Raw genomic sequence first — 24,873 nt, forward strand, 5'->3', positions numbered from 1 at the left:
GGAACGAGGATGGCAAAGTGTGGAGACTGCAGAGATGCGATAGGATTGGGCCACGACGAGAGATCCTGGTATGGAGAGTCGAGTAGAGGCTTTGACTCAGGGGATAGTGGAGATACACAGGGAGGCATATTACACCCTTTGGAGGAGCCAGGCAGATCAGGTAGCAGTTGAGAAGGCTTGGGAGGAGTCAGCTGCTAGGCTAGCCACAGAGAGGGCAGCCTTGTTGGCCAGATAGAGTTAGCTACAGAAATTGGCAGTAGAGAAGGAACAGATAGCAGCGGAGAAAGAGAGAGTAGTAGATGAGAAGGAGAAATAGTTGGGAGAGAGTGCTGGGATGATGCAGTCAACTTTGGAGCTTCAGATAGAGGCGAAAGAAAAATTGAAAGTTCAGAAGGAACAAGTCTACAAGCTACGGGCGAAGTTGAACGAACTGAGGGCATGGATGACTACTATGCCAGGGACGCATCCTTCTAATTAGTATCTATACATTGATGTAATCAGTTATTTATTTTGAGTTTTGTTGTATTGTTCTTTAGAGACAACTTTTCTTTTTGGGGGGGACGATGTCGGTAAATTCTATATTGTAGCCGATGGGCAGAATAGTATCCGAACAGGCGCTTGATAGTTGAGTCACCTCTTCGGAAAAGTATATGTACACCGTCCGGAAGGGACTTTGAATCATCATTTTAATGAGCATAATCATATTGTAAGCATTGAAGTGCATATTGCGTATATGAATAAAGTATCTATTCTGTGTTATATCTTGCTATACTACATGCGATAAGTATCTTTTTACCTTGTACGGTAAACATCCATGGCTCGAAATTAGTAGAATCTTTAAGGCCGCAAATTCTGCTACAAAGGATGATGAGATCCTTATATTCTTGTTTAAAGTTAAACCGATGAATAGTCTTTGACCATCTGGAGAAGTTGTTTTATTTATTGTCTAACCAGTAAAGGTTGACATACTTCCAATAATCACCCTTTTGTCCATTCCAGCATGCCAAAGATGATTATTCGGTCAAATCTGCACATTCTGCTTTATGTGGTACCTTGAAGATCTGTTTAATGACCTCAAGATCAAGGCTAATGATAACCTTGCCATCAACATCTTTGATAGTCTTTGTCTTTGGAGTAAATTGCCGTGCACATTCAAGAATGAAGTTAGGTTCTATAGCTGCTATAGGAAATGTAGACACCAGGTGAATGTTGCTTCTTTTGATACGCTTCATTTCATGACCAACTAGAGTTTCAAATCTGTAGAAAAGCAGCCACGTCCACATGACCAATTTGTGCATCCATCACGTTATCTAGAATAGATATGACTGATGAAGGAGTTGCATGAGCCAATTCTTTATTATATTGATATTTTGTTTTGCCTTTGGATTTTGATGGTGGGGACATTTCTTGTGCTTGTACTGCAACACAAAATTCCCAAAAAATAAGTACATCATCAGATGGAATCGCCATAAAAGTTGATTTGTGATCAACAAAGATTTGGAAACAAATTGGAGACTTGGTAGATTCAACGAAATGATCTCGAAGAAATCATATGCATATGCAATGGATGAAAATGAAATGAACAGAAAGCGGAATAAAGTGTTATGAAAATGGAAGAATGGAAGATGGAATGAAACAGAATGAAATGAGAATACATGAAAGGTGGAACACATGTGAATGTGTGGGAATGAAGATTGCTGATTTTCAAATGTGACTTGGGGTTTTCAAGGTATTATTGCGTGAAAAGTGAATACATGTAAGTGCAACATGTACCGGGAGATGAGAGGCGAATGTAGGTGGAGAATGCACGTCACATGTAAGTGCGAATGGAGGATGAGATGGAAAGCATGGAAAGAAACAAAAGTATGTATTTGCTCATAGAGGCGCAAATGCATATAAAGAGACAGAAATGGGAAATGGAAGAGGGATAATGAGTTTTATAGTCATTTTTGGTGAAAAGGGGAAGTCAAAGTACACAGGAGATGAAAATGACATCTTTTTGACTTTTCAAAATGTGACTTTTAATCAAAATCAGACCTTTTGGATGCAATTACATGTAAGGCATTTTGTGTAATGACGTCGTGCGAATGAATGCGAAAAGTGAGATGAGTGAAAATGGAAACGAAAAATGAGATTAAATGCATGTGCAGATGGTGAATGAGATGGAAAACATGTAATCACATTTGTTGAGGGAGAGGTGAGGTGTTATGACATGGAAACGGAATATGGAACGTGATGATGCTTTCACATGAGGTGAAGCAACAAGTTCTTGGGAAAGAACTTGTGACTTCTCCAAAGTGGAGAAAATCGGCAAGCAAACACAAAACATAAGAACACAAAGAAAAACGTACCTTTGGAAAGTGACTCAAACATGCCAAGATGTATAACACTTCAACACTCAAATTCGAAATTGGAACTTGGGGAAGAACCAAAAACATAAAAATGATCAAAATCTTCATTTTTAAAGGAAAAACACACTTTCCATGGCATAGATTTCAACAAGTGGCAATCATCAAACAATTACGTGCACAAAATCAACAAGATAAGCATAAATTAAATAGCAAGAAAGAAAGAGTCCACTTACATGAAGATTAAGTGCCAAAAATGAAGGAGAAAGATGCTCCAATGTTGTAAAATTCTCAAAAAATATTTGAATCTTTTAATGTTTTACAAATTCAAATGGGAGAGGGCAGCAAACAAGGAAAAATTGTTGAAAGATGCCAAAACGTGCCCTAAGAATGCTCCAAAATCCAATGTTTTCAAGATGCATGTGCTTGGGACATTTTTAGCAAAAAACATTTTTCACCATGGTGCATGAGCAAATCGGTTTGGTGTTTAAACACCAAAATATGCATCAAGATGCTATGCAATCTCCAAATACAGCCAAATCGATTTGAGATAGAGCAAAAACATGGACCAAAAATAGAGTTATTTGCTGACTTCTTCAAAAACGTGCCCTAGTTTGGAGCTTTCAAAAATGTTTTTTAGCTTGTTGAATCCATTTCGAATGCAAGAAAACTCATTGCCCATCAAAAATGCCTCAAATGGAAAAAATTTCATGTAAATCTATCAAGAAAATCTCCACTAATAATCAAAATCGTGTTCTTGGAGGGCAAAAACATGTAGTTCTTCAAAATCGAACTTTTTGGAGGCCAAGGCATATATTAAAACATGCTTTAGTATAAAATCGGACTTTTTGGAGTCGAGAGCATGTTTTAAAATATGTATACAATCAAAATCACACTTTTTGGAGGAGGATGCATGTTGTAAAATGTGCATACAAGCAAAATTGGACCTTTTGGAGGAGAAAGCATGTTTTAAAATGCATCTCACATTTTGGATGTAAAAACATAAAAACTTCACTTTTGATGCAGTTGCATCAAAAAGGTCCACTTATGATAGCCTTTTGATGTAATGACATCAAAAAGGTTCACCAAAATGAACTTTATATGTAATGACATGTAAAATGTCCACTTTTAATGGATTTTACATGTAATTGCATATAAAATGTCCACTTTTGACAACTTTAATTCACTTAAATTTATAAAAATGTTACTAAATGGGTCATAAGCAATATATTTATCTATCATATTTAAAATATAACATATAAACATCATTTAAAAAGTAACATTTAAATAAGCATTTGATTTAAAAATTAAAAATTAAATTGGAAATATATAGTTATATAGTTACTTTAAGTGAAAAATTAAAAAGTAACTCAACTTAAAATTATAATATAAAGTGCACTATAGGCACTTTAAGTTAAAAATTTAAAGTTTAAGTAACATAAAAACATAACAGAAAGTGAATATAAATTAAATTTATCAAAAAAGTGAAAGACAAATTAAAAATATAACATCATATGTTTTAATTCATGCTGTTGCACCAAAAAGGTCCACTTTTGAGGCACTAAAACAGGCATATCTTTTGACTGACAACTCCGTTTGAGCTTTGGGTTAGACTGAATTGAAGGGAAAAGAGAAAGGCATGACATGAGCAAAACCAAAGGACTAAAAACCAACAAAAGCAAACTCAAAAGAAAAGAAAAGGACGATGAAGGCCTCAAAAATCAAGCATAGGCTCGACAAACAGAAAAATGAAAAGGACTTGGCAAAGGCCTTCAGTAAAATGATTTGATAGACGAATTGAAATGGATCGATTGATTAACATTAAGCAATTGAATATCAAATTCAAGCTTAGAGAAACACAAAACTATCTTGAAAAAATTTCGTGTTGTTACCAACATTTTGTGATGACAAAATGGAGGACCACCATTCAATGGGGGAAAGGAAAAATAATCAATCAAAATATAAGTTTCATCCACTAATTGGGAAGCAGCGAGCAATATAGATAAAACGTAGAATAAACAAGCACTTCAAATATATATCGAAAAGGAATAAACAAACTCCTACAATGCAGGTCTTCAGAGAGTGTTTACCGTATGGGGTAAATAGTTAATGCATAAAGACAATAGACAAGAACATGTAACATAGCAGTACTCCTTTTATTATTCGCATATATGTCGAAGAGATTACATAGTGCTTACAATGATTACAACAATGATCCAAAGTTGTACATATACCATTCCGAAGAACCTTCCCAAAGGGCTCGTCGGTTACATGCTAGCTACATAATAAATACCGACGACATCAACCCATCGGCTACACAATATCTACCAACGACGTCAACCCGTTGGCTACACAATATCTACTGGTGACATCATCCCCCCCAAAAGAAAAATGTCGTCTCTGGATGACAATTACAAAATATCCGAGACAGATTAACAAAACGAAATACATTAACTAACTAACTACAACAAGATAGGTCTGTTTCTGCCACACCACTTTCACATTCGTCCTATGCCTGCACTAAACTGGTCTCCAAACCACGTTGCATTTGTAGGCTCTGCTAACACAATACTGTCTCCTTAGTTAAGCTGACCTTGATAGCCACCCACCCGCTTTCTCTTCCAACTCTTGGGTACACTTAGCCAAGTGTCGCTCTACTACCCTCAATTGGATGATCAGATCCTCTCGAGCTCTCTATGCATCCACCAAGACAGCTTTACATCCAACACCTACTCCAAGTGCTTCAAAGCATATCACCCCTCTTGAAAGGCTTGCTCTACTGTTCTCTCCACCTCTGGTACACAAACACTCCATGCCTGCAGCAGCTCTAGGTCTCATCAATTGGTCACACTTCCCACGACTGATCACTAAACCGATTGGGGGTCTAGGGGGCAACGCCCCTAGTGGGGTCGAAGGTTAGCGCCCTAGGCGCGGCGATATAGGGCAGGGTTGAGGGGCAGCCCCTACCGCCAAGACCAATTTAGCACTCTCAAAGCCACACAAAACTCCATGTAACACACCATTTTTGTGATTTTCTTTTGATTTTACACTCTTTCTCGCAACCGCTTATGTTTTCTTCACTACCTATTTATGTCTGTCCCTCCAGTACCATACATTTTCCATTGTCAACTGTTTTGATTTGTTGACTTTTTTTTTTTAAACCCTCTTCTCACCCTTCTTCTCTGTATCTGCAGTTTCTTGCCATGCATCTCTTCCCCTGTGGAATATCTCTTCCCTTCCCAACTCTTGCAATATCCACTACTGCGCTAGGGTTTCCTCCCTTCTCGAGATTCGAACGCAGCTCGGAAAACACTTGGTGAAAAGCCAAAAAGTTTCTCGTGGAAAAGTAATGCTTAGTTGTGGAAGATTAATACTGCCCTCAGAATGTTGAAGCCACGAAGGTCAGGAAGTAGCAACTTGCGGAAGATAGGAATTACCCGCAGAGGGAAAGAGTGTTCATGTCTGCAGAAGAGACAGTGACGCCGGCGGAGAAAAAGGGAGACCGTGGAGGTAAGCAACCCACGGAGGGAAAGGCAGTCACGATAGAAAAGTGATACTCGGCCCGTCCGCAGAGGCAAGGTGTCTGTGGGCAACTTGTCACGTGTCTGTGGAACACCCCCGTGGCCAGGCGTCCGTAGGACCTTTTCGTCATAAAATTTCTTTTTTTTTGTTTTTTTTTTTAATATCTCCCTCCAAGCTTCGTCATTCTTCGTCGACGAGGGAGTCGTTCTCGCATGATATATCATTAACTTTGAACCATTGACTGCTTCTGGTATTTTTTCCCATACAACGTCCATAGCTTGATTGCTTCGTTATTGCCTACTTCCCGTATTTGGTACGGTCCGACCCATTTGACTTTAAACTTCCCTAGTTTGATTTCGTTCCATTTGCTATACTTTAACACCAGTTGTCCTGGTTGAAACTTATTCAATTTCAAACGCTTCTCTTGCCATATCTTCCACCTGTTTTGTGTAACTTCTGTGGCCCATTGTGCCTGTAGTTGTCGCTTATATAGATTATTTCCTTGCTGTTGGCACATTTCTACTAATTTCATGGTGTGGTGTAACCTTTTCTTTTCGTGCGGTCTATTCATCGTGTACCAGACGGTGGAATTTTTCCTTTTGTTGCCTTTAGCTTCAACTGTAATTGCCTTTGTTTCTTCCACTTATCTGTATTCCTTCAGACATTCATTTTCCTCTCCCTTTTCGTCGACCGTTAACATATTACAGCTTGAAAAGAGTTTGTAATCCTCCATCTGCCAGTGGAAAAGGCCGTTCACTGAGTCTAGGTCATCCTTATTCGATCCTCCTAATCTCAATACTCCTTCGTTCGGTTCTATTCTCTTCTTTCCTTCATCGTCACTCTCGCCTTCAGCTTTTGAGTCTGATGACGCTACCTCCTCACCTACCATTTGTGTGTGCAGGTCAATTATAAATCTTTTGCCTCCGCACTCCATTGATAGGGTATTTCATTTCCAATCATGTTTTACTTTTGCTCACACTAACCAATTCCGTCCCAGAATAACGTCATATCCTTTTCTTTTCAATGGGATGATCACGAAGTCCAATAAAAATGGCTGCGTTCCAATAGTTACCGGTTGCGCCATCAAAGTTCCTAATGGTTTGATCCCGTGTTGGTCTTCCATGAGCAACTGGAATTTTGGTGGCTACAACGTAGGTTGTCCTAACTTTTTCCATACATCTTTTGGTAACACATTCACGCCTGACCCTCCATCCACAATTGTGCTTGTCAGAACAATTCCCAGAATGCCTATCTCGACTACTGCCTGATGCCTTCCCATTGTGAGTGTCAGCAGCATTGGGTTTGTTGCCGTCGTTCCACTACCGTCCCTTCTTGTTTCCTCCGTCGCTTTCAAAAATGGTGTCATATTTAGAATGACCGTCCGTAACTAGGGCATTGTGAGAAGGTCACTTAATTTGATCGGGACTTCCATTTGCATCACCTGCCTTATTATGTTTTGCTCAACGCAATTCCTTGTTGAGGTACCAGTAGTGTCCTTTAATTGTGATTTCTCTGCTTGCGTTGCTTTCTCAATTTCCGCCCACGCTTCTTGCAATCTCTTCTTTTCTTCCGTAGGGTCAGGGTACAGTTTTGCTTGTTTACGAGTGATTGCTAAGACTTCTTTGTCGGTGCCGATGCTGATCAGCTTCACTCTTGATTTCGAGCACTTGGCATCTTCATGATCTCCAGGACCACACCATCTGCATAACAACTTTGGTGCGTTTGTATAGTTCTGCGCAAAGTGGCCCCACAAATTACATGCTCGACATTGAACCATCGGGCAGCTGTTCGCATTGTATTGAATTTGGCTGCGACCCTCATTATTATTGTTGGTATTGTTGTTAGTATTGTTGTTTTGCCTTCTACTATTAATACTCTACCCACCTGAAGTGGCACCATCATTGTTTGTGTTTTCGTTCACTCTTGACGTGGAAGCTGCCTAGGTCAGGAGCACTTGTTGATGTCCTCTTGTTTTCATATTGAAGGGGCATTCTATTGTGGAATGCCCCATAATTTGGCAGATCTCACAAAACTGGTTCTTCGGACAGGATCCCTTCGTGTGACTTTTTGTCTTGCATTCTGTGCACCATAGCTCATTTACCTTCGTCTCTTTTTGCATATTTTTAAATTCCTTCATCATTTTGATCATATCCTTTTGGAGAGCTCGGACCTTCTTGCTGCCCTTTTCGTCATCACTGCTATCTTCTTCTGAAGACATGTCATCTGAGTTGGATGAGCTACTTTTCTTCTTTTTTGTTTTCTGTTCACTCTCTAAGTCCATCACCCGATTGTATGCTTCAGTGTATGATAATGGCGGCACAATCTTCATTTTCTTTTTTAACTCCAAGCGTAGTCCTTCAATGAACCATCTCTTTTTCAGCCCATTTGTCGGCTTACTTTCCATTTTATTTACTAATTCTTTTAGTTTTCTGGCATAGACGCAGACTGTTTCATTTTTTCCCTGCTTTGTCATGTAGATTTCTGCTACGATCTCATTGTTGTCTCGCAGCAATTGAAACTCGGTGATAAACTCCTTTTTAACCCCCGCCCATGTAGTTAATTTTGGAGAATCGGTGTTGGCAAACCAATCAACTGCTACACCCTTTAGGGTTGTTGGAAATTGTCGAACTCATTCATTTGTGTCGGTTACGCCATTCGCCGTCTAAATTGTTTCACATGTCTTACAGTGTCTAATTGGATCGGTTGTTCCATCACCATCAAACTTTGGCAATTTCTCCTTTGGTCCTGCCATTATTACTTGATTTTGTGTATGGGTGCTGTTGAGTACTGTGACACCGATGTTGTTCGGCACCGCAACACCGACACTCTCTTGCACTCTGACACCAACGCTGTTTTGCACTCCGACATCGGTGCTCTGTACTCCGACCCTAGTGCTCTGCACTCCAACACTAGCGCTCTGCACTCCAACATAGGCGCTCTGCACTCCAACACAGGCGCTCTGCACTCCAATACTGGCGTTGTTTCAGATAGTCGTCTTATTTCCAACAGCTACATTCTTTCATGAAGAAGAGTCTTCGTTAAGCGAAGTTGTTCATTTCGGAAGTGTATCGCGGATGAAGAGTTCACTCCACACTTGTGCTCCCTCGACACTCCAAGTCGTGTGAGTTAATTCTCTTCCGTTTGGATTCTCTTCCCTCCGCGTATACAGGTTTAGAAATTCCTCCTTTGTTTCTTCCACCAAATCCAACCTTTGTCGAGTCTCTTCCAACAATTCCTCGGTGCTTCGGTGTCCATCGGCAATCTACTGAAACCTTTGTTTGCACTGGGCCTGTTGTGCTAAAATTAAATTCCTTTGTGCTGTGCGTATTTCATCTTTTCCCTTTATCTTATTCCTATCCTTGTTAAGCTGATTTGACATTAGTCTTCATTCCTCTGCCTTTGTTCCAGGTCCAGTGGGCAACGACGCCAAATGTTTACCATATGGGGTAAATAGTTAATGCATACAGACAATAGACAAGAACATGTAACATAGCAGTACTCCTTTTATTATTCGCATATATGCTGAAGAGATTACATAGTGCTTACAATGATGATTACAACAATGATCCAAAGTTGTACATATATCATTTTGAAGAACCTTCCTGAAGGGCTCGTCGGCTACATGCTGGCTACATAATAAATACTGACGACATCAACCTGTCAGCTACACAATATCTATCGACGACGTCAACCCGTCAGCTACACAATATCTACTGGCGACAGAGAGTATTGAGAAAGAAGCGAGAGACAAGAACACATCCATTAGAATCCAACATGGAAGGCAAGTGAACAGGTCAAAGCCAAGACCTAATAGAATCCAAACAAAATTACAATTCCTTAAGTTGCAGACTCAGTAAGCCACTATAGACAAACCAAAGGTGACATGAGCCATGTCAAATCCATCTCACACTAAAGACAAGCAAAAAGGAAGATGGAAATATAATACCACAGCATACACTGTTGACGAAAGTCAGAAGGAGATAATAACGATTCTAGAAAACAAGGGAGGATCAGCGATAAAGTGAGTGCTGCATCAGCCCAATAGGAGAAGATAAATTTACATCAGTGGACAAGAGGAATATACATAAATAAATGGTGATAAGTGTAAACTATAGAAGACACTACAAATCACAGAGATAATAATAATACCAGTATGAATGGGACATCATCAAAAAATATTGAAATGATGAACTAAGAGACAAAGCATTCAGTCAAAGGATAATTACAGAGAAGATGTATGGGCAGTGGATGTCAGAATTAAGTGAATTCTTATAAATTGAGGGAAGAATACTTATTTTAGAGATAACATCATTTAGTATATTGTGGCTTATTAGTATAGAGACGAAGTTAATCTTGGTAGAGGATGTCCATTTATGGGTATCGAGTTCTTAGGAAGAACTCAGAGATTAGAGAACATTCTGAAATGAATGTTGGGATTTCCAAGGGGATCACAGAGAGAGATTTGTAGAGAATCTCGCAGAGACATATATATTGTAGTGGTCAAACATATGCATATGTTAGAGATAGGAGACATGGTTAGAGGTGGGATCTCTACCAAGTAGTGTTATAATCAAAGATCCCAAAGGCCTTAAGAAGGGCACTCTTCATATGACGATTGCCTAACCGAGAATTAATTCTCTTAGAGGGTTAGGTGATTTGAGAAGAGCCCCTTTTGAAGGATTAGGAGGAATTTGTAAGGGGTGGTAATTAGATTGATATTTAATTAGCTTAATATTTCTAACATGTTTTCAGATTTTAATATATTTTTTTCAAAATGTACTGACGATTTGTTGCAGTATCCAGCATTTATTTTCTTAAACCAGAAGTGGGGACATTACACGATGGCCATGACTTGCATACTATCTGTGCTTTTCAAGTCTTGTAATTTCCTCTCACTGTGTCAAATCCTTGTGCTATCTCATGATTAATAACTTTAATCACAATCTCTTTGACAAAGTTGCTTCCCACTTGGGATGGAACTTTGTATATATGGGATATTAAACTCATTGCAATGGCTCTGCAATTTTTCAAGGTTTTGATAGGATTTTTATCACCAGTTTCTCAATGGTTAATGCTGTAGATGCCATTTGTTTCTTCATTCTATGATTCAAAACTCCGAAGACCACTGCTATCTATTTGTCTTTGTATTACGCCTTCTCTTCCCCAACTTTGCATCTCTAAATATTTAGCAATCTGATCTTATTCCCATATGGAAACCTACACATACTTCATGTGCGCAGCTTGAATTACCTTTAGTAGACTTTATACCTCATATGAACTGGTTTCACACTCTTTAATGCAGTGAGCAGCCCAGGAAACCTTTCACAGTAGAGATGGGATGGCACCGAACAAGTAACTCCCAAATCTATGACTAGCCATAGATATAACTTCTAGCAGTAGCACTAAAGTATCAACCTTTACAGCTTATGACTAGCAAGGGTTGGGCATTACAAAATGTGACAGCTACTATAATGAAATGTATATCCTTGAGTTTTTTATGAAGTTATTTTGGAAGTTTGAGTTGTAGCAATGAACTGATAATACAGAGTTTGCTGATTCGTTTTTCGGTTTTCATTCACCAATCTTCATGAACATGTGCAGGGCATAATATATAGGAAAGATTGAATAAACTAATATGCATCCATCATGGATGTGTGTTTATGTATGTGATCGAGTATAGTGTCTTTAAGCTTTATTCAATTATAGGTGCATGAGATGAGTTTTAAGTCGTCAGAAATCTCTAAATTTCAAGGCTTATATCATTTTGCCGAGTCATTACTGAGTCACGAGTTGAGTCGATCCTGCCAAGTCATAGCCGAGTCCGAGTCATGGAACTATGACATATATGCATGGAAACCATATTAGTCATTATGAGTGTGTCTAAAAGGGCATGCAATGAAAAACTTGGCAGTTATTGTAAATATATATGTCTAGGCATGCATGAACAACTAAATTTGTATTTCTATTGTAAACATCTGGTGATTAGTTTCAATATTTCTTTGCTGTGATTTTACCAATGTAAAAGTCATCACTATTGACAACGTAAGATTCAATAGTCATCCAGATCATATCATGATCTGATTATTAGTAGGTCATAGGATAAAGATCATCATTGCATTTAAGTCCCTATGGTTAAGTCGTTGAGCTTGGCGTCTGTCTAAAAGAATAATGGTTATTGATTTATGGTCTTATATGTTTAAAAATTAAGAAATTTTTTATTATTTTCAGCATCATTAATTTGGAAGTCCTTGAGAATCAGAATAAAAGAAAGAGCCCTTAAATCAAATATTTTCTTGTTTTACTTATAAATGAAAACAATGCCTGTAGACAGACATAAGGGAATGTTTCTTCACTATTATTTGAGGACTATCAAGGGCATCATCATTAAATGCATAGGATCAAATACTTGTCCAAATCTATCTGTCATATTGTGTAAGAATCTGAACTCCAGTAATGCAGCATTATGATTAAGAAAATCCAATATATTTAATATTATGAAAACTTGAAAGAAAGCAATTCTGGAGTCATATCATTCTCCAAATACATAAGACAAAGAACACGTTTTGCCTACTATTGAATGTGCAGGAATAAGTACTAGACGGAATCATACATTCACACTCAGGGTCTGAACCGTTAAAAGAATATTGATTTCACGAACACAATACAAAATAAGATAACAAAGAACCTGAGTGTGATCACTGGTGGACTGGGTGTCTATATGGCTCCTATTGATCTACTCTTCACTGGACGTGAATTCTGAAAGTCCCAGCTCTGAATGCTACTCCTGCACTTCCGTCTGCTGTAGGAATCAATAACTTGAGTTGGTAGTCTGGATCTGTGGCTTCCTTGTTTCCCTTACGGCATACTCAACTCACCCCCGATATGTGCAGGGCTTACGGAAAACAGTCATGTTGCATGATGTCCCTCTGCTATCGGTTATCACAGAGTCAAACCTTCTAGCGTTTGGTGACGGATAGCAAAGAGCTGTGCTTATCTCTGGACTGGTATGGAGGTCACTCGTGCTTCACACTGCCTTACACTCTCCACGCTGTATACCGCAGCAGTACACTGCCATCCTCCTTCACAGTGGTCCGGCCACCTCTAGTCTGTAGTGTATATATGTGTACTGGAGTTTACCTTGGCCCTGTCTGCTATCAAACGTTTCTCCCTTTCCCCCATATCATGGACCACTGATTCTATGATTTTTCCCTTGGTAGTGTAAACTAAAACTCCAAATATTCTTCACTGCAAACCGATGAGAAATGGACTGAAACAATATGCTATACTGCAATTTCCGTATCTGAACTTGTGTGCACACTTCCAAGAGACACTAGGGCCACATCTAGTCTCCCAAACTTCTTAAGGGGTTTCGTCCTTAAGAAAGCCTGTCACATTCAAGCAACTGATTTCATATTCAATATGTTGATATATTTTCATGGTGACAATCCCAAGGAGGCTCATTTCTTTTACAACCTCGATATGAGGGGAAGTACAAATAACTAGGCAATTTGGGATAAAAGCCATTTTCGTCTTCTAGTCTCTTAAGTTACTTTTGTTATAAAATGACTTTTAAGTCATAAAGTAACTTTATAAATCCACTTTATAAAATAAAGTGACTTAACTATAGAAAAGCTCCTCCACTTAAATATTTCTCCAACGAAACCATATCAACTCCAGTGATTGGCTGGCATCCTCAAGATTAATGCCGTTAGCCTATCTGGATGGAAAGATAGACCAACAAGGCGCTAGTAAGGCCTAGCATGAAGAAGGGGACATTACAGTCCTCCCTTCCCGGGATTGCTTGCCCTCAAGCAATCTCAGTGTCGGATGTTGTAGGATTGATTCGCCCTCCCAAGTGGCGTCTTCATATGGCAGATCTTTCTAGCGGACTAAATACTTCTTGATGGATTTGTTACGCATCTTCTTCTCCCTGATCTCAATCACCTCTGTTGGAACTAAAATCAGTTTCCCTTCCTCATCAAGTGGGGGTAATTCAACGGAAGGCACTACATGCTAACTAATCGCCTTCTTGAGGCAAGACATGTGAAAAATATTATGGATTCTATTGTCATCTGGCAAGTCCAGCTCATAAGCAACCTCTTACAACCCTCCTAGTAATGCGATAGGGGCCATAAAATCTAGGCTGAAGTCTCGGATCCACTCTTCTTCAAGGAACTTTGCCTGTAAGGTTGGAGATGAAGGCAAACCATGTCGCCTAACTCAAAATTCTGTTCTGTCCAATAGTGATCAACGTACATCTTTTGTTGATTTTGAGCTTGAAGGATATTCTCTCTAAGAGACCTGAGGATGTCTTGCTGATCCTATATCCAATTTGCAGCTAACAGTGCTCTGCTGTCTTGTAAAGCCAAATCTACGGATGATAGAGGTTTCCTACCATAGAGAGCTTTAAATGGTGTCATCTGGATGGACATGTGGTAGGAGGAGTTGTAACAATACTCCCCTAAATATAACCATTTAACCATGTGAAAATTAACTATTGCAGTCATTGATTATTAATCTCCTATCTTAATAGATTATTTAATTGTCAAAATAAATTCACAGCTTAATATCAAAAAATAACATAGCTGCAACTTCACCAATAAAATACGGAAATAAATGCGCAACACAATGAACACAATATTTTCGGAGAAATTGTCCCTAGAAAAACCCCTAAGGGAAAACCAATTCTACACATGAGGAATTATATTAAACTTAAGCAAATCAATAGATACAAAATTCGTTGCCTCTCACTAGCAGAACTCTGATAATCTCCTAATTTCTCCCACTGATATTCCCTATTGCTATTCCCATGCTAGCATTGTGCCCTTGCTAACGCTGCAAGACTATTTGCTAATACTGCAAACTTACAAACTCATTTGCTAACATTGCAAATGTTTCTCCAAACTTCTTGTTCTCCAAATGCCCCCTAGACCCCTTTTTATACTACTCTTGTTGGTAAACCAACGGCCAAGATCGATTTACAATCGATGACTGAGATATAAAACAACTTACCAACCCTAACAAAATTGTTTTCTATTTGCTTCTAAAAGAAGTCAATTATTTAATAAATAATTGTCCTTCCTCTAACCAATTTGTTAGCAAAACAATTATATACTAAATAATAGCATATGGACGAATAGCTGTCCAAGCTACCAAAACTAACACTCCCTCTTAGCGAGGAAGCTATTCTGCATGACACCCAACTTATCTCTGAAGAAGATGAATTTTGTCTTCCCCAATGCCTTAGTTAGAATGTCTGCTACTTGCTCCTCTATAGGTATGTATTGTAGCTGAACAACCTCCCGTTGCACACAATTTCGGATGAAGTGATATCTGATATTTATATGTTTAGATCTATCATGAAACATTGGATTCTCAGACAACTTAATGCAACTTTGATTATCACAATGTATCATAGTAGTCTCAACCTTCTGACCGAACAAAGCTACTAATAACTTCCGAAGCCATATAGCTTCACATGTTGCCATGCTAGCTGCTATGTATTCTGCTTCTGTTGAACTTAGAGCCACAAACTTCTGCTTCCTGCTGAACCATGAAACAACTCTTAATCCCAAGTTGAAACAACACTTTGAAGTGCTCCTTTTGTCTGTTGTACTTCCTGCCCAATCTGCATTAGTATAGCCTATGAACCTGATACCTTCACCTCGAACATGTCTGATCCCATACTCAATTGTACCACGCAAGTAATGCAGCACATGCTTAGCAGTTGTCCAATGCATTCTCTTTGGTTCGACCATGAACTGACTAAGAGAGTTAACTGCAAATGCTATATTTGGCCTAGTGTTGACCAAATACATAAGCAAACCTATCAACTGTCTGTATAAAGTGGGACCTACATCCTTCTCCCTGGATGTATCTACCTTCCTCCAATTTGTGATCATGGGTGTAGACATGGCTTTGCAATCCTCCATCCCGAATCTCTTCAAGATTTCAATGCAATATTTCCCTTGACCAAGGAAAATCTCTCCATCTGCCTGCCACACTTCCATGGCTAGAAAGTAGTGCATAGGTCTCAAATCCTTCATCTCAAACTCTTTTGCAAGGTTCCTCTTGCAATCCAGTATGAGCCCTAGTGAACTTGTAAGAAATAGGTCATCCACATAAAGAATAAGAATGAGAATCTCACCCCCAACCACCAAGTAGTAGAGGTTAGCATCCACTTCACTCTTCAGGAAGCCCATTTTCTGCAAGTATGTATCAATGCGCTCATACCACGCTCTAGGAGCTTGCTTGAGTCCGTACAATGCTTTCTTCAATCTGCACATGTGGGTCTCTTTGCTGTGTGCTACAAAGCCTTCTCGTTGTTCTATGTATACCTCGTCCTTCAACTCACCATTAAGGAATGCTGTCTTGACATCCATTTGATGGATCTGCCATCCCATCTGTGCTGCAAGTGAGATTACGGATCGTATAGAAGTATAGCTAGCAACTGCAGTAAATGTCTCCTCATAGTCTATTCTCTCGTTCTGAGAGAACCCCTTTGCCACGAACCTCGCCTTGAATTTCTCGATGCTACCATCTGCACCATGCTTTATCTTATAGATCTAGCGTGATCCAACTACTACCCTATCTATTGGTCTAGGCACTACCTCCCACACATCATTCTGCATTATTGAAGAATATTCCTCAACCATAGCATCTCGCCATACCTAATGTTTTGTAGCTTCTTGATAGCTAGAAGGCTCGCTATCTACCAACTAACTAACTAATGCCACGTAGTCATTGAACTTGGTTGGTTGTCTCCGCTATCTAGTGCTCTTCCTAGGAGCTCCCACAAACTCCTGAGTATCCTTTTGTGTATCTGGAACCTCATGGTTTGTGCTGCCAACTGTAGAGGATGAAATGTCAACTTCTAAGTCCTCTAGATGCATTTCTTGTTGCACCTGTTGCTCCATACTTTGTGAATCTTCACTACCTGAGTCTACACTCGTATTGGTAACTGTACTTGAGCTTTACTGCCCTTGACTTGGTTTTGGAGCTTTTGTTGGCTGCTCACTCTGATCATTTGCTGGCAAATCTTTGGATCTCCTGAATGCCTTGTCTTCCATGAACTTGACATCATGTCTGACAATAATTCTTTTAGTCCCTGAAATGAAAATCTTATATGCCTTTGAGGTCTCATTGTACCCAACAAAGTACCCTCTCTCTGCAGTCTAATCTAACTTTGTACGTGTATCTCCAGGAATATGACAATATGCCAAACTCTCGAATATCCTGAAGTGACCAACATCTGGCTTCTTCCCTGTGAAAGCCTCCTCTGGTGTCATCTTCCCTAGCACCTTGTGTGGAATTCTATTCTGGATGTAGATTGCTGTAGTACATGCCTTTGCCCATAAGTAACGGGGCATGTCTTGGTCATGTAGCATAGCTCTTGTTGCCTTCGATATAGAACGGTTCTTCCTCTCAACAACTCCATTCTGCTATGGATTGTAAGGAATAGTCCATTCTCTCTTGATTCCTTCTTTGGTACAAAACTCCTGGAAGACATTCCCTTTGTACTCGCCTCTATTGTTTGATCGAAGAACCTTTATCTTCTTTCCTGTCGAATTCTCCACAAGAGCCTTGAACTCTTGGAATCGACTGAAAACCTCATCCTTAGTCTTCAAGAAGTATATCCAGGTCTTTCTAGAAAAATCATCAATAAAAGTAACATAGTACTTGTCATCGGTAAATATTGCGTAGCTGACAGGGTGTGTGTCAGGATGTATCCTGTTAGTATAGGCTCCTTTGGGAAGGTTCTTGTTGTAGCCGACGGGCCCTTCGATAATTGTCATGTAGTCGACGGACCCCTTCGGGAAGGTTCTTCGGAAAGTATTTATAACCCCTTGGGTCATTGTAAATCATCATAAGCATAATGTAATCTCTTGGCATATGCGAATAAAACAAGGAGTTCTGCTGTTCTTATCTATTGTCTGTATGCATTCATTTCTTTACCCTAGTACAGTAAACATTTGGCGCCATTGCCCTATGGACCTGGTATGCAGGCAGACGGATGGAGACTAATGCCGAATCAGCTGAAGGAAAAGGACAAAATACGCACCGTGCAAGAAAACTTAATTTTGGCACAGTAGGCTGAACGCAGACGAAGGTTTTAGCAAATTACTAACGGACACTGCAGCACGAAAGAATTGTTGGAGGAGACTCGACAATGGGTGGAATTGGTGGAAGAAGCAAGGGAGGAGTTTCTAAACCTACATAAGTTGAGGGAAGAGAATCTAGACGGAAGAGGATTAACTTGCATGGCTCGGAGTGCTAAGGGAGCACAAGCATGGAGTGAACTCTTCGTCCGAGATACACTTCTGGAATGGGCAACTTCGGTTGATGAAAACCCTTCTTCACCAAATACCACGATTGTCGGAAACAACAGCGCGGGTGTGCAGAACAACATGGGTGTAGAGAACAGTGCGAAGTCCAAAATAGCGCGGGAGTGCAAAACAATGCAGGTAATGGCATGACCAAAGGAAAAGTTGCCAAAATTCAATGGTGATGGAGCAGTCGATCCAATCCGACATTGTAAAACATGCGAAATGATTTGGAGGGCGAATGGCATAATAGATACAAACGAATGGGTCCGACAGTTTCCAGCAACCCTACGAGGTGTAGCAATTGATTGGTTTGCCGATACAGATACCCATAAGTTAAACAATGGGACAACATCAAAAGGAGTTCATTATGGAATTTCAGTTGTTGCACGATGACAACGAAATTATAGCGGAGATATACAATATAAAATAGGGAAAAAATGAAACAGTCCAAGTCTATGCCAGGAAATTAAAAGACTTGATAAATAAAATGGAAAATAAGCCGGCTAACAGGCTGCAAAAAAGATGGTTCGTTGAAGGCCTACGCCCAAAAGTGCGAAAGAAGATGAAGATTGTGCCGCCGTCGTCATATACGGAAGCATACAATCGAGCAATGAACTTAGAAAGCGAGTAGAAGACAAAGAGGAAAAAAAAGAATAGCTCATCCAATTCAGATGACGACACGCCTTTGGAAGAAGATAGCAGTAAGGATGAAGGTAGTAGCAAGAAGGTCCAAGCCCTCCAAAAGGACATGATCCGGATGATGAAAGAATTTAAGAACATGCATAAGGAGACCAAGGGAAATGAACTATGGTGCACCGAGTGCAAGAAAGAAGGCCATACGAAGGGATCCTGTTTGAAGGACCAATTCTGCGAGATTTGCCAGATCATGGGACATTCCACAAAGGAATGCCCTTTCAATATGAAAACAAGAGGACCCCAGCAAGTGCTCTTGACACAAGAGGCTTCCGCATCAGGAAGGAGCGGGAACACCAGTACAGAGGGTGCTACATCGGGAGGATACAGAAATAATCAGCGTGGGCAAAAAAACAACAACAATGCAAACAATAACAATAACAATGGCAGTCGAAGTCGAATTCAATACGATGCGAATGGACGACCAATTGTTCAATGCTGTGCATGCACTTTGTGGGGCCACTTTGCCCGAGACTATACAACGGCAAGCAGACCAAAATTATTGTGCAAATGGTGCAGACTCGGCGATCACGAAGATGCCAAGTGCCTGAAGTTGGGAGTAAATTTGATCACCATCGGGATGGACGAAGAGGACGTTTTGGCCATCACACGGAAGCAAGCAAAAATATACCCCGACCCGACAGAAGAAAAGAAGAGACTGGAGGAAGCGCGGGCCAAACTTCAGAAAGCAACACAGGCGAAGAAGGCACACCTGAAAGACACTGCCGGTACCTTAGCAAGGAATTGTGTGGAACAGAACATCGTACAGTAGATATTACAAATCGAGATCCCAGTCAAAATCAAAGATCTGTTGCTCACAATGCCTCAACTCCGTTCAGCACTCACGAACATTGCTCCAATTGCCAAGTTACCAGTAGAACAAAGAAGGGAGAAAGAAGGTGGCGCAAGTGTGGAAGATTCGATGCTACTAGCCCTCATTCGGATGGCATCCAGCTGTCGTCGAGATGGGGATTCTCGAAAATGTGTTGACAGACACAATCGTCGACGGAGGGTCTGGCATGAATGTCTTACCCGAGGATACCTAGAAGAGGTTGGGACAGGTGACGTTGTGGCCACCTACATTCCAGTTATTAATGGCAGACCAGCACGGGATCAAATCATTGGGAGTCCTGATGGCACTACCAGTGACTATCGGAACACAACCGTTCCTGCTCGACTTCATCATCATCCTGTTGAAGAGGAGAGGATATGACGGCATTCTGGGCCGAGGATGGCTCATACAAGAAAAGGTTAAGCATGACTGGAAGAAGAATACCCTATCAATGAAGCGCGGAGGGAGAAGATTCATAGTTGACTTGCACACACAAATGGTAGGTGAGGAGGCAACGTTGTCAGATTTTGAAGGCGAAGGTGAAGAGGATGACGAGGGGAAGAAGAGAATGGAACCTGATGAAGAAGGAGTATTGAGACTGAAAGGAGGGTCGAGTGAGGACAACCTAGACTCGTTGAACGGCCTTTTCCATTGGCAAATGGAGGATTACGAGCTGTAATATGTTAAGGGTTGACGAAGGTAAGAAAGAAGAGAGAAATGAATGTCCGAAGGAATACAGAGAAATGGAAGAAGGAAAGGCGGTTAGGATTGAAGTTAAAGGGAAGAAGATATAGAACGAACCTAGAAAAAGGAAAGCTTCCATCGTATGACCATGCATAAAGAAAATGTTACGACAAACCAGGGATATAGTAAAAAGGTGCCGGCAGCAAGGAAAACACATCATACGGTCTGCACAGGAAACAAAGAGGAAGGGTTTAATAAAAGCTTCAGTAGTACGTAGTGAAGGGTCTAAAATCAAGAATACAGTTATTGACGGCAAGGAGTGGTAGCTGATGGAATCCATGGTACCGATCTTTGGGAACAAACTGGGCGATATGAAAAATCGGAGGGAGAGATTGTGTAACTTAAATAAACTTGATGAGCGACGATTGCAAGCACAATGGCTCAGGGAGGTGACACGGAATAGGCGCAGAGCATGGCATTATAGACACCTGAAACTGAACAAGTTCCAACTAGGGCAGATGGTGTTGAAGTATGACAGATAGAACGAAATCAAACCAGGCAAGGTTAAAGTCAAATGGCTCGGTCCATATCAGATCCGGGAAGTAGGTGATAACGGAGCAACAAAGTTGTGGACATTGGACGGGGAGGAAATTTTGGAAACGGTGAACGGTTCAAAATTGAAAATATATTAGGCGTGACCTGTTTTGTTGTCAACAAATATTAGGGGGCAATAGAATTTTTGTCAAAAAAAACAAAAGCAAAAAAAGGAGATTTAAAAAAAAAAAAAATATATATATATATATATATATTGAGTGAGAAAGAGTCACCATACGGTAACTTAAGTTGGGCTGGAAGACACTGTATGACACTTGCAAATCACTGTACAACCTTTTCTAAAGATTCATACCCATACGGTCTTTTCTAAAGATTCATACCATATGGACTTTAACAAAGGAACTTGCAATCTGAAAAACATCGTACGACCAATTTAAAGGAGGAATACATTGTACGACAAAGAGGAAACTTACAAACTGTGCGGCATTGGAAAAGTATTGGAGCCGTACAGAACTTTCAACAAAGTTTGAAGTATTAAATTCTTGCACCGTACGACATTTGAGAAGTCTTGCAGCCGTACGAACTTTTCAACAAAGTTTAACATATTAAATTAGCATTGTACGGGTTCCTACTGATGCCTCCGTACGACAATTCTATGAAGGGGTGTCTGATGCATCCGTACGACGAGTTTATGGAAGGATATTGGATGCGTTTGTATGATGATCTTATGAAGGGACCACCGTATGGCTTCTTCAGGGAGAATAGTGGAACAGTCAAACACCATATGCTAGTAAGAAAAGGTTAAGGCCATAAGCTCAAGAAGTACAGTAGGAGGAATTTGTTTGTTCAGGATTGCAGAGGCCGCCATACGGGCATGCACTGGCAGAGGTCGATTTTGGCTGAGGGTTTGCAGGCATCTTTCAAGGAGCAAAAAAAAAAGTCCACAAATCAAAAATGTTCAGAATGCATAACGGACGATGCCCAAGGGAAGGGAAAGACATAAGCAGGTAGTAAAACATCAGCGGTTGCTAGAAAGAGTGAAATCAAAAGAAGATCACAAAAATAGTGTATTCCATGAAGTTTTGTATGGGTTTCGGATTGCTAATTTGGTCTTGGTAGCAAGGGCACTAAACTCCAGTGACTGGCTGGCATCTTCAAGATTAATGCCGTTAGCCTATTCGGATGGAGAGATAGACCAACAAGGTGCCAGTAAGGCCTAGCGCAGAGAAGGGGACATTACGTATTGTGATTTGATTACATTTAAGTTGTAAATAAGAGATGGTAATTGCATTTGAATCCGTGTGGTTAAGTTGTAGAACTTGGCCTATTGCCCCTGAGAACCCATTCATTTGGTCTATAATAAGGTTCATTGGCTTTTAGTGTTATTTGTTGAAAAACAAAGGAATTTATTATCATTTTCATTATCGTCATCATTTTGGAAGCACTTAAGAGTAGGAATTAAAGAAAGAGTTCTTATCTCAATTACGTCCTTTTCTAGTTTTAAATAAAAATTGTGCTTGTAGATGTTTTGAGCAGGAGATTTGTAACTTGTAAGTAGGAAGTTTGAAAGGATAATTTGGCTATAATGAAAAATGAAAGTTTCATTTGATTGGTATTCTATTGGTTTGTTAATTAATAGTACTTTATGTTATAAATGTGTCTACACATAAAACATATGAGCTGCCTAAAAAGGTATGCAATGAAAAAAGTAGCAGTAGCCATAAACATATATGTTCAGATATGTAATAAACAACTAAGTTTGTGTTTCTGTGAGAAACTTTCAGGGATCTGTTGGGTTTTAATGTTTCATTGTAGCAGGTTTTGTTTTTTCTTACAACTTCTTATAAAGGAATTATAAATGTTTCAAATCTTAATCCGTATTTTAATTGTGTTTTGGATTTTCTTGTTACAGTGCTCTTGATGGGGCTATAAACTTTTGGAAAATTCTAGAAAATGGGTATGTAATTTTCTTTGAAATAATGTTTTCTATTTCTTTGAGACAATTCTTTTTTTTAATCTATTTTCCTCAATGATTCTAGGTTGCATGATATTCCTTGTATTGATTTCTTCATGCAACTAAATGTTTTGCACATAATGCATTGTAGGAGCAGAGCAGTTGTAGTATTTTTAGTATATAGTTTATGCATGATTTCCATTTCTCATTTAGATTCTTGTTTTTGATGAATAATAGTTATTAGAATTTGGTGGAAAGGAAATGAGATATATTTCGATACACATGGAACATTATAATATAGTTTGCCAGTTGTTTATTGTGATTCAAAATGGGAAAAAATGTGCATAGATCCTGTTTGTTCCCAAAATTGCAGATTGGAAATCCAAGAGCTATGCCAATTTTCTTTTAGGATTGCTCAATTAGTTGTGGTCAATGAACAGGAATGACCTTCTAATTCAATTCCCCTACACTTTAGGCTTCACTAAACCGAGGCAGGTAAACCTTCACCTTAAACCTTGATCACTTGGTTTAAAGCTTTTCTATAACAAATTTAAACTTTGTCAATTTTTAAGTTGGCTAAATCATTAAACTCGATCAAAATAAGAGTTATATGAATGCAAATAGAGTCAAACTTCCTCGAGATCCTTAGATACAACCTTGAGAGATAGTGCTATACCATCCACTACTTTACCTGAAGCTTCAATTGGCAACACAACCCCTAGTTTAATTGAGTTGAATTTCTTAGGGAAAACCAATTAGACAAAATTCACATAGACAACATTTCATATGCAACTTTTGATAATCAAAGACTTGTATTGAAATCAACTTCTTCACTGTTAATAGCAATTAATTTTAAATTCAATAATCGCAAGGGATAAATCTAAACAAAGTATTTGAACTTCAACTTTCAAGATGAACAAGAAAAACAAGACTTTTGCATTTATTTTGAAAATGAGTACAATAAGTCTATGCTTCAGTTACAATATCCAGTCTACCAAAAACTGCATAGAACATCTATTCCTTTTGCTCTTTGATTTTCTGTGTTTCTAATTTATTCACTGCTGGTTCTTATTCCATATTATATCTCTTTCTACTGCTTCTTTTCTTCTTCAAATAACTTATTGCTTATTTATATCAAGCTCATATAAGAGTGTGACCTTTCCAAATGAAACATTGTGTTTGTCCATAAAATAAAGTCACATCTTTTCCAATTAAATATTTTCTTTTAACTTATTCGTAGCTTTGATTAGGAATCTTTAATAAGTTTAATAACTATGTCTTTCATTCTTCAGATTATCGGCAATGGTCCCCTTTTTAATATGTGCCCATTCTGACTTGTCTTCTTATGAATAGTGGTGTGTATGCTGTTTGAAACATCTCCTAACACAGATATCATTATGCAAAAAGATTCCTGATAACTTCACATGAATGGCTGGCGGATTTGTTCTACACTTCATCGCTCAAACATCCCTCATATGTTATTGATTATTCCTTATGCCGTTTTCATTATTTGAATCATGCTGACCTGGCGGACAGCATGTGCACAATACAAATCGGTTTTTTGAGCATTTCTCATTTCTTAGAACCCAATGGTATTGCTGATACAGACTCATTGTGATCTCTTCATTAGTTATAATCTCCAGCCATATATTGTTCAAACTCGATACTTCATGCTTTTATCTTTGAGCATCATTTTAATAAATCGCATGATCATGACTTGGTACAAAATTGCCGTGTTGGCATCCTATACATTAACATTAGCTTTTCAGTATCAAGGACTCCCAACGGTGACAATCATGTATTATCTGGACTTTAATTGCTCCACATATATCACAACGCTTTATTATTCTTGTCTTATGGTTTAATATGATTTAATGTTTCTTTGGTCTTTTCGAAATAAAAACATCTCTGCCATGGACTTTGTGCTGGATGTGCATACGTTCCAATAGTCTGAGGAGG

General features: G+C 39.2%; 1 protein-coding gene across 3 annotated transcripts in view; it reads left to right on the forward strand.

Moving 5' to 3' along the window:
- The window catches only part of LOC149532965 (uncharacterized), a 157,335-nt gene that overhangs the window by 106,292 nt on the left and 26,170 nt on the right, over positions 1-24,873 (forward strand). For 2 of the 3 annotated variants that reach the window (XM_089804803.1, XM_089804801.1), the window contains exon 4: positions 22,873-22,917. The exons of the other annotated variant lie outside the window; for it this stretch is intronic. In XM_089804803.1, coding sequence (XP_089660929.1) covers positions 22,873-22,917 — 45 coding nt within the window. The remainder of the gene's footprint in view (positions 1-22,872; positions 22,918-24,873) is intronic. 3 annotated transcript variants of the gene reach the window in all.

Source organism: Cupressus sempervirens, chromosome 10 (genome assembly GCF_028749045.1).
Source record: "Cupressus sempervirens isolate cs-2001-9-10 chromosome 10, ASM2874904v1, whole genome shotgun sequence".
In the NCBI taxonomy this organism is placed as follows: domain Eukaryota; kingdom Viridiplantae; phylum Streptophyta; class Pinopsida; order Cupressales; family Cupressaceae; genus Cupressus; species Cupressus sempervirens.